We start from the raw sequence: 16,575 nt of genomic DNA on the forward strand, positions 1-16,575 counted from the left end.
CGACACTGAGGGTTGCGATCCATTGCCGGTCACGAAAAAAGACAAAAAAAAAAAAAGAAAAGAAAAATAATTTACTGTTTTACGGTTGAAGAAATATATACAGAATACATGATTCTTTAAAATTTTTTTCAGCAGAGGGGCCGGCCCGGTGGCACACTGCTACAGTGCGCCGCTTGGGAAGCGCGGCGGCACTCCCACCGAGGGTTCGGATCCCACATGCAGACCGGCCGCTCACTGGCTGAGCGAGGGGCGGGAGCAACGCCGAGGGTTGCGATCCCGTTGCCGGTCCCGGTCCGGTACAGGCGCGACACTAAGGGTTGTGATCCGTTGCCGGTCACGAAAAAAGACAAAAAGGAAAAAAAAAATTTTTTGTTCAGCAGAGAGATTTTTGCTGTAGACGTCCTAATAGAGTCAAATTTTTAAAAAAATTCATCAATTTATGACTGATTAGTTGAAGTGGAGGGTTGCTGTTTCTCTACAAGAATTTACTTTTATTAACTTAGTTAATAAAAACAAAAATGTAACAACCAAATCATTGCTCAGATTTCTGTTTTAATTGTTGGAAACTTTAAAACTTAAGTTGCAACTTTTGAAGGACTAGTGTGTACCTACCATAATAAAGCCATTGTCTAGGATAGAGTTATGTTTACTTTATATTACCTTTATAGCAAATGAAAATAATGCCTTAGTTTTTTAAAAGAAAATTTAGATTGCACTGAATATTTCTGTCTGGTGATTTATCAGATGTACTCTTCCCAATAAGTTTGAGATCTTGGTGACTTATAGTGAGCAAAAATATCATGTCACAACTTTAATACCTTCTTTCCTCACAATTTTGACTTCAGATTCCTAGAAGCTCTCAATCACTTTGAGAAAGCAAAAACCTTGATTTATCGTCTTCCTGGAGTGTTAACTTGGCCCACAAGTAATGTGATTATTGAAGAGTCTCAGCCAGAGAAAATAAAGGTAATAGTTTATTTCTGCAGAGTGTTTGCTATTAACTATAAAAGCCCATCTGCACTGACTGAAGTAAAACAAGACAAAGAGGTAGGAGCACTATATCCCCACCTTTCCCACAGCGTTCCTCCTTTAAAGTTTAATGAGAATCACTGACATTTATTGAATGTTTCCTACGTGCCAGTCACACACCTTCCGTTTATCATTACATTTAATCCTTTCAGCAGCCCAATGAGATGGGTACTATGAGCATTTCCATTTTACAGCTGAGGAAGATTAGGTTTACAGAGGTTAAGAGATGAGCTCAAGGTTAAGCATCAAAGAAATGGTGGAGCCAGTACTTGAGTCTAGGCATTCTGACTTCATTGCACGTGTTATTAAGCAATGTGCTATGCTGGTTCTGCTTAGAGGAAGGTATAGCATCGTTGTTTCGTCATAGTTACTGTAGTTACTGAGATAATACCTGAAAATTCAGAAGATATAAATTTAGTTTCATTGCCAGAAGCATAAGGATGCTTTGCTAGTTCTGGAAAGACTAAATTATATGTGAATTGACTGAGATAGGCCTTTACTTGTGGTGAACCCTTGTGCATACTCAGAACTTGCTTTTGGCTCAAGCTTTGGGGAGGGGAAGTGGTGGACTAATGGGTACAAAACTATGCCATCCACCCTAAGTTAATCATTGTGCAGTATATGCATGTATTGAAACAACACACTGTACCCCACAAAGATAAATGTAAATAAAAATAAATATATAAAACCACAGGGTTCAACTTTTACAACTCAGTAATAAAATGACAAATAATCTAATTAAAAACTAGGCAGAGAATCTCAATAGACATTTCTGCAAATAAGATATACAGATAGCCAATTAGCACATGAAAAGATGTTCAGCATCTTTAACCATCAGAGAAATGCAAATCAGAATCACAGTGAGGTATCACTTCACACCCACTTGGATGTGGATAGACTATAAGTATTAGCAAGGATGTGGGAAAATTGGAACATTCATAGATTGCTGGTAGTAATGTAAAATGGTGCAGCTGTTTTGGAAAACAGCCTGGCAGTTCCCCCCTGAAGTTAAATATAGAGTTACCATATGACCCAGTAATTCCGCTCCTAAGTATGTAGAGAGACAGGAAAACACGTTCTCACAAAAACTTGTACATGAATGTTTATAGCAGCATTATTCATAATAGCTGAAAATGGGAAAGAGCCCAAGTATCCATCAAATGATGGATAAATAAATTAACAAAAAGTACTGGTGCATTCTACAACCTGGATAAACCTTGAAAAACATTATGATTCCAGTTATATGAAATCTCCAGACAAGTCTATATAGAGAGACAAAATAGATTAGTGATAATCTGGGGCTGGGAGGTTGGAGGAAAATAGGGAGAGACTGCTAATGGGTATAGCGTTTCTTGTTGGGTGATGAAAATGTTCTAAAATTAGATTGTGGTGACAGTTATACAATCCTTTGAATATATTAAAAACCACTGATCTGTATGCTTTGTGTGAATTGTATGATATGTCAATTATACCTCAACAAAGCTGTTTCAAAAAAATAAAACACAAAACACAGGAATTGTTGGATTTTCCTTTCTTCATACAAGATTGGGATGGAGACATAGGAGCTATTGATAGCAAAAAGCCAGCAATGGAAGCATGGCATGAGTCTTTTGAGAGCTTCGGTAGCAATGGAATAACTCCCTAGGGAATTGACACACACCAGTGGCAAAGATGCAAGAGATAGATGAATGGGATCCTAGGTGAAGTTTTGTTGGGAAAGAGGAGAGAAAAGTCCTCAGGGTTATCCTAAGGGTTATTCTATCTTATTTGACTCTTTCTTAGTGCATAAAAGAGATTTCTAAGAGCTGTAAATTATAAAATGAAGTTTGATGATTATAACAGAGGACAAGATTTTGATTCTGACTCTGAAATTCTGATAAAAATTTTTTGTTCATTCCTCTTTTTTGCATCTCTATGTGCCTCTGTATCAGCTTCCTTTTAAAAGTAAAAACTAAAAGTTGTGTGTAGTTCTTGGCTAAAAAAATTCAGTCATTCCTATGCTGAAAATATTTTGATGGCAAGAAGTTATTGAAATCACAAACATTTTTATTGACAAATTAGTGTTGTAATGGTATTTTTTTGTTTATTTTGTTTTAGATGCTATTAGAGAAATTTGTTGAAGAATGCAGGTTCCCTCCAGTGCCAGATGCCATTTGTTGCTATCAGAAGTGCCGTGGATATTCCAAAATCCAGATATATATAACCGATCCAGACTTTAAGGTAAACAGTGAATGTACAGTAGGACATTAACTTGCAAAACTGTGCCTTAATATGGATTCATAACAAATTCTGTAATTGGAGGCAGTCAAATTCTCTGGCTTTCTAGCAGTTTTATGTTCTCTTGTCCTCCCCTTCCCCTTGACTTCTATAGGTCTACATCATCTCCCCAGGGCCACTGAAATAAATACTGTGGGCTGGGGTGGTGACTGAGAAGGCAGGCTAGCTAATTCCATTTCCTCCTCCTAGCCACTGTTTCATGTAACTGCCTAGTCTTTAGAAGCATAGGAAACAAAATAAGATTGCTGCCTCTAATTTATTGCAATTCTAATCTCTTGCAAAATTTGAGTCCAAGAATCTCAAGTCTATTGTGATCACTGAATTAGCCTTTAGAGACCTAAATTTTAAACTAAGTCTGTCATTTAATTGAGTGAATAAGTTACTGGTGTATTCAAGAAGATAATAGCTATCCACTGTTCCACTATCCCTGGTTAGTAGATCAGATGAACTAATGTTTATAAGATATTTGATACATTATAAAGGATATTACAGTTGTATGCTGTGGAAATGAATATGTCAGTCAAGTTCTGTATCTCCTATCTACCTATCTGCACTAGGCACTTTGGGGTACATAAGTATTGTACTCCCCAACAAGGAGATAGAATGTTTGGTGATGTCTGCCAGGTGAATGCAACAACTGTCTATCTTAATATGTATGTTATGGGTGTGTGTGTGTGTGCATAGACACTTTAAAATATCAATTAAAAATTTTTTGAAATCCCAGGGTTTTATACGAATCAGCTGTTGCCAATACTGTAAAGTAGAATTTCATATTAACTGCTGGAAGAAGTTAAAAACAACAACCTTTAATGATAAAATTGACAAGGTAAGGCATAATATGATTGTCTGGGTTTTTTTAGTATGCTTATTGTACATTGATTTTTCCCCCTACAAATATTCAGAAGAAGTCTTAAGTGAATATAAATTCCTTTTTGAGCATTCTAAAGTAGAAAATCAGTTTTTGTTTATAGTTTATACAACTATAAAGGTAGTAAGCATAGAGGCCTTAACCAACTTTTGTATTGGGAATGCTATGAACAAAAATAAAAATTTAAATGTCTGATTTTAAAATACAGTTCTTAAATTATGCACTGATAATAATTTTAGTCCTTCAGGGATCTTTCATTTAATCACTTGAAAGTTTTGATATAGAATTGAGGTCTCAAAATTTTTGTTTTCTGCCAAAATTTGGTAGGTAATTTGTACTAAGAAACCAACTTAAATTTTATACTGTCATTTCTCACTAGGGTTTTTCTTATTATCAAGATAATGATGTAATTACCATTAGCTAGGTAAGCTTTGAGAGAAGGCACAATTTTGCAATCATATTTGCATTCGTAGAATTTGTTTCTGATCTTTTTAAACTACATACTTTAAAAAGAAAACCTTTTTCTACATGCAGGGCTCATGCAGACAACCATTCTTATTGGGGGGAAAAAATAAGGTGTTTGGGCTAGGTGTCTATTAGAAATAGGAATTATTCAAATTTTGTAGAAATAAATTCTCACATTTTGTACATTTTCATAGTTAACTAAAGATATAATGATATGGCCAAATAACTGTTGGAATTGAGTCACTTCTACTATGTCTTTGTCCTACCTAAACTGAGTTTCTCTAGCAATACACTCTCCCTTAATGGTCTTAACCATTCCCATAGTTTTAAATACCCTCTCTAAATTAGTCAGCTTTCATTGGAATATGCTACAGTAATATACAACCCAAATATCTTGTGGCTTACAATAAGAAGGTTCATTTCTTGCTTTCATTAATTGTGCTGCAGTTCTATATTTGTTGGCCAGGGTTGGGCTGTAGCAGCTCTCGTCTATGTGGCTGTGTTCTTTGTTTCTGAATCCAAGATGAAGAGTGGCCCTTTTCTAGAACAAGTTCCTGTGTCAGAGGGAAAAGAGTAGTGCAGTGTTCCTAAACCTTTTGTTTAGATGTGGTGTACGTCATGTCAGCTCACCTTGCATTGACCAAAGGAAGTCACATGGTCAACCCAATGCCTGGAAATATATTCTTCCTACAGGGATGCTCTGAAAATCACATGGCAATGAGCAGGGACTTTCAGTGTTTCCCCAAAAAAGGTTTTAGACCATATTTTGACTCTTCCTGATGGTAAAATGGTATACATATATAGGTTTGCCACTCTCCCCCCAGACATAACCTTCTTTTTTTACTTAAATAGGATTTTCTACAAGGAATTTGTCTAACCCCTGATTGTGAAGGTATCATTTCTAAGATTATCATCTTTAGCAGTGGTGGTCAAGTAAAATGTGAAGTAAGTATCTAATAAAGGGAAAACTATTAAATTGATAACCAAAATGTTTATACCTTTCAAAACATGTTTACCTTTGTGGAACTTGTATGATTTGGGTCTTGTCTTTTCCAGTTACTTCATTTAAGAAAATATGGAAAATATTCATTAAAATGAAGGTTCTCTTATTCTCTTGTTTCCTAATAGGAAAAGGAAGCCTTTTACATTTTAGTTTTACTGTTTTTACTTTTTGATAACTTTGTTTTCTTAATCCCCAGTAAACTTTGGGCATTAGATGGGGAGGAGTGCCTTAAGGGATTACCTTTAACTTTACTGCATGGGAGTAGCAGGATGGGTGGTTCTAATAATATTTGTAGCTTATTGGGTCTTCTGCTTACTCTTAATTTTTTAAACTTCTTCCTAAAATATGTCTACTCTTTTATTCCACTTTTCTGTAAATTATTTTGCTAAAGCTTTCTGGGCTTTTGTCTGGGTCAGAACATCATCACTGTTCTCTATCAAATTGAACATTGATTCTTTGTGCTTCTGAAATACTTGTTACTTATGGTTTTGTGCTTTTTGTCATGGGAATATGAGACAAATTTTGTATGTCTTTGTTTGATTTAAAGTTTGAACACAAGGTTATAAAAGAAAAGGCTCCTCCAAGACCTATTCTGAAACAGAAGTGTTCTAGGTAAGATTTTTAACAGTCAATCAGTACTTTAATGATGTCTCTTAGAATATAATTCTATTAAAGACAGATTTCTAAATTATGCTTTTTAAAATTGCCTGTGTACACATATATCCAAATGAGTGTTTTTAAAATGATTTTTATGGATATTTAAAACTTAAAGAGAATTAGCTTAGAATGGTATTTAAGAACTTGAATCAGAATCCTTATTTAGTGGTTTAATTTATAAGTAAAATTATGACATTTGATGCTGTGAAATTATGTGTTTCATCAACATTTGGCACTTAAATAAAAATTATATATTTTGCTCTTAGTTGTTTAAACTTTAATTCCAAAAGCATTTTTTAATCTCTCTTCAACAAATGTTTTGAACCATTGACTATTTCTTATCCTGAAATACTCAGTGTACTGTCTCAATTATTTACTTCTCTGTATTTTTTTGTTCAGAGCAAATAATTTCAATTCTTTTTTCTTTTCTTTTTGGTTCTGCTTCTTGCTTTTCATTCTTTTTTTTTTTTTTTTTTTTTTTTTTTTTTTTTTTTTCGTGACCGGTAAGGGGATCGCAACCCTTGGTGTGATGTCGCCCACACCGTGCTCAGCCAGTGAGCGCACCGGCCATTCCTATATAGGATCCGAACACGCAGCGGGAGCGTCGCTGCGCTCCCAGCGCCACACTCTCCCAAGCGCGCCACAGGGCCAGCCCTCATTCTAAGGAATGATTCTTATTATTTGTAACCAAGAAAAGGCAAAAGAAAAGATAAACTGAATTATTTGTTGGAGAGAATTCATTGTAACCAGATTAACCACATTCCTGTGTTGAAAATAATATTTTACCATGGGGTCTTTCTTTGAAATGAGAGGTTACATGTATTATCTTGGCAGAGTAATTTGTACTATTCCTGTTTACCGTATGCAGTAATCTACAAGGAAACAAATCTATACAAGCTATACATTGCATCCTTAATTAGAAATTACTTAATCATTGAGGTTCTTGTTTTCATGAAGCAAAAAAACCTTATTTTGGCTGAATTGGACCATATATCTCAACAATTTTTTATATTGAACAGAAAATGTAGGCCAGATTCTAACTAAAAAGGAAAACTTCTAGCCTATATCTTGGAAAATGGTTTTTACAATAAGCAAAGGAAAGTAGTTCATTGAGCTTATAACAAAGGTGAATTATCATTAATCGTAAATATTTATCAGCCTAGAGAAGCTAAGACTAAAAGAAGACAAAAAGTTGAAGAGAAAGATCCAAAAAAAAGAAGCAAAAAAATTAGCACAAGAAAGAATGGAAGAGGACTTAAGAGAAAATAATCCACCCAAAAATGAAGAGCAGAAAGGTAGGCAGAAGTCCTAGGCATGATAATAATATACTCTTGCTTCAAAGCATAAATTATAAGTATTCATATCATTGGGCCTATTTTAATCATTACTGAATTGAAATATAGGTTTCTGTTAATATTTTAATACTATCACTGTCTTCTGTTACTCCAAGATGGGGAGTGGGCACTGATTTTAGAAGCAGTGCACGGGGATTCCAATGCTGGCCTGTCACTAACTGGGCAAACTCCGTGTCAGTTTCCTCATCTCCAAAGGGGAGGTGGACATATTATCTGATCTGTGTGTTGTATGTTTCACAGTGCACTGTAAATTCTTCTGTGTGGACTTAAGTGCCAAAATGTTGAACTGTAAATTGGGTACTAAATACCTGAAATAATGCTGAGTTCAAATGGAGACAGTTTATAAAAAGTGCCATAGAGATTACTTTCTATTTTGCACCCATTTTGTCTTCATTCCCTAACTAAATGGGAATGTCTCATTGGTAATTCTACTGCTCCTGTGTCATATTGGCCAGTATGTTTATTTTTAGTTTGAGTTGAAGTACGTTTTCCTGATTTTCTACTATTATGGATGGCTGTGTTTCCAAAATGAAATATTTTCTACCTGCTCTCTTTATTTTTCATCTAGTATTTCATCAGTATTTCACAAATCATTCAAAATTGTCTTTCCCACTGAAAAAATTTCAGTGAATGTATTACCTTTGCATGCTTAAGGTCTAAACATATATATTGAACATAAAATTAAGGTAGTTTATGAGGCTGGGTTAGGATTGTTAAGACAAGTTACCTTATTTCAGAAGGACTAAGTTTTTAGATGTTGTAATACTAATAATGCAGAATGAAGGGTATGTTTGGTTTAATGTGAACTTTCATATCTTTTCAAAGATATTGTTAAATATTTATATTTCTCATATTAGTTTTCTTGAGTTGTTTATGTAAAATGGCATATAAAATCAGAGTTATATTTTATATTATCATTAATATTACATTATTTCTTTCTAAGTTTATATCATTGGGAACTATTCCTATGTATCACTTTTACCGTTGCTATTTATCCTTAGAAACTGTAGACAATGTTCAGAGTTGCCAGTTCCTTGATGACAGAATTCTACAGTGCATAAAGCAGTATGCTGACAAGATTAAATCTGGTATACTGAATACTTCCAAGCTTCTCAAAGAATTGCTTTCTTGGAAAGTTTTGAGCACAGAAGACTATACAACCTGTTTTTCTAGCAGAAATTTTCTAAATGAAGCAGTGGACTATGTCATTCGTCACTTGATTCAAGAAAAAAGTAGAGTAAAGACAAGGATATTTCTGCATGTTTTGAGTGAGCTTAAAGAAGTGGAGCCCAAATTAGCCACCTGGATCCAGAAACTTAACAGCTTTGGTATGTCATTTTATACTCTAAAGTGATGTAGTTCAGTAGGGAGGGTAAATGTAGGCCTCTGAATTCTTTTTTTTTTTTTTTCCTATCATATCATTATGACTTTTTAAAGGCAGGACTATGGATTTATATGGTTAAAAATACTGTCCTCCCTCTGCCCCTCTTCAGTTTTAGGTTATTTTATAGTTTTATAGATAGGTTATAATATACTTTTTCAAAAGGTATAGATAAAAGAAAGGTCAGTCAGTAAGGAAATCCAGACCTATGTTATGCTAAACTATTTGTAAATGTGTAAAGTATGTGAATACTAGGCACAACCATGTGTAAATAGCACATGGAGTCTGCTGTGTGTGGAGTGCCCTCTGGGATTGTGCAGCTCAGTAGCTGTGTGGAAAAAGAAAAAGGATCTAAAATTCAGATTCTTTGAAGAAAAATTTAGAAGGAAGAGTAGATGAGACTAATTGCTTAGGGTCACCTAAAGCAAACCTAAATCTAAGGATTAAGAGAAATGTATCCTGGGTTTGAACTAGGCTAATTGTGAATCTCAGAATTATACAACTCTGTTACTCTGTTCTGACTTGCCTAATTTGGCTGGGAGAAGGGAAGGTTGAAGAAGACTCCACAAGCAAGCTCTTTGCCCAAGGCCATGGAGTGATTGCAGAGGGCAGTCGCAGATACAGTTGTTGTCTAACACTAGGTAGGGATGCACTGGGCACTTACCAGAGCACTGTTTATCTTGGTGACCAGGACACCAACTGACCTAGCACAACAGTTGATTCCATTGGCAGCTGTTAGTTAAAAGGCTAAAGGGAGCTGCAGAAAAGAGAGCAGGGCCTTCCAGGAGCAGTCCAGAGTCTGCCAGCTACCCCCACCTGCCCAAGTTTTTAGAGACATGGGGTTATTATAATTCTAGGGTTTCAGACAAGATAGTCATCAGTTTCTGTCAGTAGAAACAAAGTAAGATGGCAGCAAGCTTGGCATAGTTAGCTGAGTGCTGCTGCTTTAAGCATAGGTCTCTGTGGGTTTCTGTTCCCAGAAAATCACTCTTAAGTGATAACATTGTCACTAGTGTCTGTCAGATAAATATAAAGTCATTGCCTACTCTGCTTTAGAAGATAGACTCAAAACTGGAGAAGTAGGCTTGTCTGGGTTATGCTGCATGTGCAGGAGTGCCAGCTACTGTTCATTCAGGTGAACGCAGCTGTTGAGCCTTTTGGCTCACTGCCAAGAAAATGTGAATATGTCTTTTAATGTACTCCATGTTTATTCGGAAGATTAAATTTATCATTTTAAGAAGTATGTGTGCGTACTACTTAGAGTTGCTATTTCTATTTAAAGTTGTAAAATGAGTTCAAGCATGCTCATTAATAAGGCTGTTTCTATAGCCCTGATATAAAACTCACATTTATTTATTAAAAGCAAGGAATTTCCAATTCCTGGAATTTTACTTCCTTCTCACAGAAGTCTATATAGTGGAGTCACATTATGTGCATTTTTTAACATGAGAGGCCAACTTACATATTTAGCAAAAGATGGAGAGGAAGAGAGAGAAATAATAGAGCACAAGTGAGAGAAAATTAACATTTTAATAGTTAATATGATCTGCCTGCATTCCCCTCACTGAACACATGCACACCATGACGTGAGCCTTGGATGGGGAATGTGAATGTGGTATTGGGATTCTCTTCAACCTTTTATTGTATGAGTATTTTATGTGGTGGCTGATTCTGGTGTTTAAAGATGCTAATTTCTCACACAACATGATCTCTGCAAACTATTTTATTTGGAGGAAATAAACAGCCCAGAGTAATTTTCACTCTGAGCAGTCTTTGCTTCATTTACTGACTTGGGAACCTAAGGCCCATGCATGGGGGGACTGTGCTGTACTAGAGGCATGATGGGGAAATGGAGGAGGGCTCTGTTTTGCTTTTTGGTGGCTGTGTTAGTAAGGAGTGGGACTTCAGCATACTTTCAGTAGGAACATATGAAATTGCAGCTACCCTGTTTTCTGGTTTGGAAAATGGAGAATAAAAGTGAGACTAGTTACCACCTTGATTTTTGTAGAGGGGGCTAAGGATGCTAACTGCTATTTTGGGGGGTAAGGAGCATTTCTTAGAGGTGTTGGGGGAGGAATTTACCCATTTCCTTTTTTAAAGGCACTTGGGAAGATTTTGCGTGTTATTGATGTTTTGTTACTGTGGAATACATGTAGAAAACATTGTAAAATCTCACTAGTTTGTACTAATTATAATGAACGTCATTATGAATTAGTGAAAAAATTATTGTTATATTTTTAAAGGAAGCCTTTGGCCACTTTATTCAACCAATAGATAATAAGAATTATTATGATTAGCACATTGGTGTTAAATGTTGTTTCTAAAATGCATAGTAGCTTTGTTCTCCAGTATTTAAATAGTCTCACTGAAAATATAAGCAAACTATAATGGAACCACTTTCAAAGATGTGAAAATGAATGTGATTTTATAATAAATAATTTTTCCCCTCTTCTGATTTGTGTTTTGTTGTTATTATAGGCTTAGATGCCACAGGATCTTTTTTTTCTCGTTATGGAGCATCTCTTAAGGAACTTGATTTCAGCATCATGACTTTTCTTTGGAATGAGAAATATGGTCATAAACTAGACTCTATAGAAGGAAAGCCACTTGATTATTTCTATGAACCAGCATCCTTGAAGGAAGCACGTTGTTTAATATGGCTGCTAGAAGAACACAGAGACAAGTTCCCAGCATTGCATAGTGCTTTAGATGAATTCTTTGATATAATGGGTATGTGGACTAAGTTTAGATTTATATTATACCTTAGGAAAATGTAATAAAATAAAATCTTAGGAAAAAATTTGTGAAGGATCTAATTTATTTAAATTCTTAAGAAAATAGTGAAAATTATTATAGTACAACTGGTTTATTTGGGGAAATTAGTGATTAACAGTAATGATTTTTTGATATTGTGAAACTTTTTTACTTTATCAAGCTAAGTATTATTCAGATGGGTATGTTCTGCTAACTAAATGCCATGTAATTTCCATCTTAGATATATTGTATATTAAATGGAAGGAATTTATTAGCAAGTGGTTTGATTTGTAGCATTCAGGAAACCTTCAGCCTGCAGAAGTAGGTGATGTTTGGGCCGGCCAGGTGGCGCACTGCTACAATGCGCCGCTTGGGAGCGCAGCGGCGTTCCCGCCGAGGGTTCGGATCCCACATACAGACCGGTTCCCGCTCACTGGCTGAGCGAGGTGCGGGCGCGACACTGAGGGTTGCGATCTGTTGCCGGTCACGAAAAAAGACAAAAAGGAAAAAAAAAAAAAAGAAGAAGTAGGTGATGTTTGCGGAGTCTAGAACAGATACCACATTTGTTTTAATGGTAAGAGCCTAAAACAGGGAGTCAGGAAAAGTAGGCTCAGCTTCTTCCCTAATTCAGTTCATTAAAAACTTTGTGTGTTGGGCCGAGCCCGTGGCACACTCGGGAGAGTGCAGCACTGGGAGCGCAGCAGTGCTCCCGCCGCAGGTTCGGATCCTATATAGGGATGGCCAGTGCGCTCCGGTGCGCTCACTGGCTGAGCGTGATGTGGCCGGTCACAAAAAGGACAAAAAAAAAAAAACAACTTTGTGTGTTGTCCTATTGTTTCAAGGGCTTAGTGCTAAGGTGTTAAAAAGGAATTGAGAAATGTTTACACTAGTCCCTGCCCACAAGGACCTTATGATCTAGAAAAGGGAATAAGAAGAATGCACTAATAACTGTAATATGATAGTAACCTCAATAAGGGAAGACCAAAGAAAGTGCCAGGGGCTTCAAAGGAAAGACTCACACTTTTCCCTGTGAGAGAGGAAAGCTGAGGTGTGGAGGCAGAGTTCCAGATGGGCTGTGAACATGGAGGTGAAATTGGACAGGTGGGTGTTGGGGCTTAGAGACATAGGATGGAGGGGAACTAGAGGACCTGTTTGGGTAATGGCATGGAGTCCAGTTTGGCACAGTCAGCTAACTAGAAGTTCCTTAGTTTCTCTTGGATCTTGGTTTCCTTATCTTTAAAATGAGAGGAATTGCAGCCAGTGATTTGTGTGGTCCTATTTGGCTTCAAAATTCTAATATTCTTAGATTCTAAATCAATTTTGGATTTTTACATTTTGTGGTACACATACATCTTATGATAATCCACTCTCCCTATTTTCCTCAGCATCAGATGTCTATATATTGTCAGGAGTTAGACTTTTAAATTCCATGCTGTTTGTTTTAAAGGATACATTAAAGGATCTGGCCTTGTATAACAGTGTCAATCATTATAAAGTTCAAATGCAGCACAAGAAACTGAAAAACTTAATTTTGTTGTGGCTCAAATATCTATAGATGGCTTTATCTTTCTAGGATATCACTTCCTGACATGCCACTTGATAGACTGAATTTATTGCCATCAGTTCGCTGCTGCTGGTGATAAAATGCTATCCTGGGACTGAGCTTAGAAAACCCAATACATGCTGGGATCACACAACAAGACAACTAAAAAGGGCACAGTTCCCTCTTAGTGTGCACTCTTCCTGATTCCTGTGTCCTATTCCTGAAACACACAATGTATGCACTGCGACTCTTCCTCTGCTTTTTATCTTGGAATCAGAAGCCATCAACCCAATTACTGGCCATCCCAACTATTTTCAAGTCCAGTAGCTCTGCCTCTCAACCTCACCCCAGACATTTTCAGTTTTATCTCTTTTCATTTAAAGAAAGGATTATACTTCTTAAAATTTTGAAGCCCACTGATCTTGTAAATCAGAGTATTCAATAACATCACCAATGCTATGACAAATGGGAGTCCCAGCCTCTCTCCTGTACTTTGGAGACATATTTCCCTAGGGAATTTCTGTGTAGATAGCCATGGGGTCCCTTAAAAGCAGAATGAGTGAACTCACTTACCACATTCCCAGAGACCTGTTTTTCCTAAATTTATCTCCATTAATAACGTTGTTTGTCTAGTTTTTAAGCAAGAAACCCAGGAATTAGTCTTGACTCTTTCTTTTCCCTATTACTGTTTTAACTAGTTTGTCATCAGTTCAAATAAACTTTATCTTTTATCTGTCCTTTCCTGTCTATCCTACTTCCCTAGGCCAGGACCTTAGTTATCTTTCCATGATTAGACTATTATAGTAGCCTCCAAACTGGTCTCCATGCCTCTAGACTTTCCCACTGCTAATCTTCCTTTCATATTGCCACTAGAGACTTTTCTAGAACATCTGTCTGATTCTGTAACTATTCTGTTTGGGAAACATTTGTTTTGCCTCCATATTACATTCACATCATCTGTTTGGATTTGTCATCACTCTCCCTGTGTGTCTCTCTGCACCCACCCCTCTTCTTACTGTGCCCAAACTTGCCTTGTACTTTCCTGCCTCCTACCTTTGCTCATGCAGTTCCTCCAGCCATGTTCCTTTGCTTATTTTATTTCAAGTCTAACTTAAATGTCCCTTCCTCCCCAGAGCTCTTCCTGACCCCTCCTTAGGCCTCTCAAAGAATTTATTGCTCCATCAGCTTTGTTACCATTGTATTTCATTGTGGCACTTAGCACACTGGGTTACAGGTGTTTGCCTGTTTGTCTTCTTGGCAGTAGAACATGAGCTCATTGATGGCACGCACTGTCTTATGCATCTCTGTTCCTCAGCGCCTAGCATAGATGGCACCTAGAAGGCATTCACGTTATACTGAATTGGATTGAAATTTTGTGGTTCCTTGTAGTTGGTTTCCCGTTTAGTCAGTCACTTTGCTCTTGGTTTTTAAACTAAACTTGTGTCAAAGCCAAATAAAGAATAGAATGTAGTTTATGCTAGTAGTAAAGGGGGTAATTTTAAGGCTTTAGTGTATTGTATGGAAATGTGAATGTTTAGTTTTCTAGAACCATCTGTTATCTTCCTACAGACAGCCGCTGTACTGTATTAAGGAAACAAGACAGTGGTGAAGCACCGGTAAGTTACTTGATGACTTTAAATCTTATGTTCTAATTCATGTTAGCCAAAGGTCAAGAGGAGGACCCAGGCCAGTGTCTATTTACATCACGGCTGGCATTCCAGAACCAAATTGGGAGGACTTCTGGGTAATGCTAATATTCCTCTTGGAATTGGAGCAATAATCAGCAAACTCTGAGGCTTAAATTAGATAATTCTTATAAAGTTTGATAGCTAATAAATGTTAATATTAGATATAGGAAAGGAAGAGTTCTTGAGCCATCTCCTGACATAAAGATGAAAAGTTATCTTTAGTGATTAAAATTTTAATGTTTTGCTTTTCTGGAAGGAAAACAAAGGGGCTTTGTTTTGAGTGGCTCTAAATTGATTTTAAGTTAAAACAGTTCCAGAGTTGTCTTCCTTAGAAGGTTGTAGTTGCTTGTATTCTTCCTTGCAGTTCAGAAATTCTTCAGTTTAGGGAGGTGATTAAATAGAAGAACAGCATTATGGCAGTTTTTAAAGAGAAAGGTGCTTGTTTAATGATTTTTTTCAGAATCAGATTGGCAGTTCAGAAATTCTTCAGTTTAGGGAGGTGATTAAATAGAAGAAGAGCATTATGGCAGTTTTTAAAGAGAAAGGTGCTTGTTTAATGATTTTTTTCAGAATCAGATCATCTATCTATACATGAAATTTTATCTTAATCTGCTCTATCAAATATTGCCCAGCATAGTATGGAAACACAGCTAACATACCCCATAGGGAGTTGAATGCTTCATTTAGTATTTGTGCCCCAGCATGTGGTCAGATGCAAAATGTTTAGTTCAGCTTAGTAAAAGGAGTGTAATAAAATTGTTATTATAGCATATAACCAGAATTACTTGAAAGTATGATTAATTAATTGAAATAATATAAATCCTGTTGAAAATGATTTTAAAATGTTGGAACAACTTAATTTTAGTTATAACATCAGGCATTATTAAACTTTTTCTTATTTTCTATCATAAATCATAGCACTTGGGCTGATAAACTATAGTGTTAATTTTGTTAAACATTTTATATATATTTAATTTATGACTAGTCTTTGAAATTAGTATGGTTTCTTTATGCTGAGCTTCATAGTGCTGCTATTTGAGTGTTCATTGACTTTTCTTTCTTCCATTTTTTAGTGTAGTTCTACCAAGGTGAAAAACAAAGGCAAGAAAAAGAAGCCAAAAGATTCAAAAGTATGGAGTATTTTCTATATTAATTCTTTTCTAAGTTCTCTAATATAATTAATTGGATATGCAAATTAGAATTTAAGCAGTTTTGGGGATATTTTGAAACATGTTGTAGAGAAAGACTTTCTAGGCTTTAAAGATATTTTGGCAGTCTTCTACATTTTGAGGAAATTTAATATTCACGTTATATGAAGGTACTTGAAAAAGTTCATGAAAAAGTAGAATTGTAAGATGATAAGAATATTTCCATGAACTTTTTTTTTTTTTTTTTGTCTTTTTTCGTGTCCGGCAACGGATCGCAACCCTCAGTGTCGCGCCCGTACCGGACCGAGACCGGCAACGGGATCGCAACCCTCGGTGCCGCGCCCGCACCTCGCTCAGCCAGTGAGCGGGAACCGGTCTGTATGTGGGATCTGAACCCTCGGCGGGAG

The 16,575-nt window shown here is 36.2% G+C and overlaps 1 protein-coding gene across 1 annotated transcript in view; it reads left to right on the forward strand.

Moving 5' to 3' along the window:
* The first annotated feature begins 883 nt into the window (after positions 1 to 883).
* Positions 884 to 16,575, forward strand: part of LOC103604270 (E3 ubiquitin-protein ligase TTC3-like) — a 62,471-nt gene continuing 46,779 nt past the window's right edge. The window contains exons 1-10 of the mRNA XM_008588837.1: positions 884 to 966; positions 3,127 to 3,249; positions 4,031 to 4,132; positions 5,492 to 5,584; positions 6,190 to 6,254; positions 7,458 to 7,594; positions 8,656 to 8,982; positions 11,514 to 11,765; positions 14,902 to 14,948; positions 16,094 to 16,150. Of these exons, the coding sequence (XP_008587059.1) occupies positions 3,127 to 3,249; positions 4,031 to 4,132; positions 5,492 to 5,584; positions 6,190 to 6,254; positions 7,458 to 7,594; positions 8,656 to 8,982; positions 11,514 to 11,765; positions 14,902 to 14,948; positions 16,094 to 16,150 (1,203 nt within the window). The 5' untranslated portion in view covers positions 884 to 966. The remainder of the gene's footprint in view (positions 967 to 3,126; positions 3,250 to 4,030; positions 4,133 to 5,491; positions 5,585 to 6,189; positions 6,255 to 7,457; positions 7,595 to 8,655; positions 8,983 to 11,513; positions 11,766 to 14,901; positions 14,949 to 16,093; positions 16,151 to 16,575) is intronic.

The sequence above is a fragment of the Galeopterus variegatus genome, unplaced genomic scaffold (assembly GCF_000696425.1).
Source record: "Galeopterus variegatus unplaced genomic scaffold, G_variegatus-3.0.2 Scaffold5059, whole genome shotgun sequence".
In the NCBI taxonomy this organism is placed as follows: domain Eukaryota; kingdom Metazoa; phylum Chordata; class Mammalia; order Dermoptera; family Cynocephalidae; genus Galeopterus; species Galeopterus variegatus.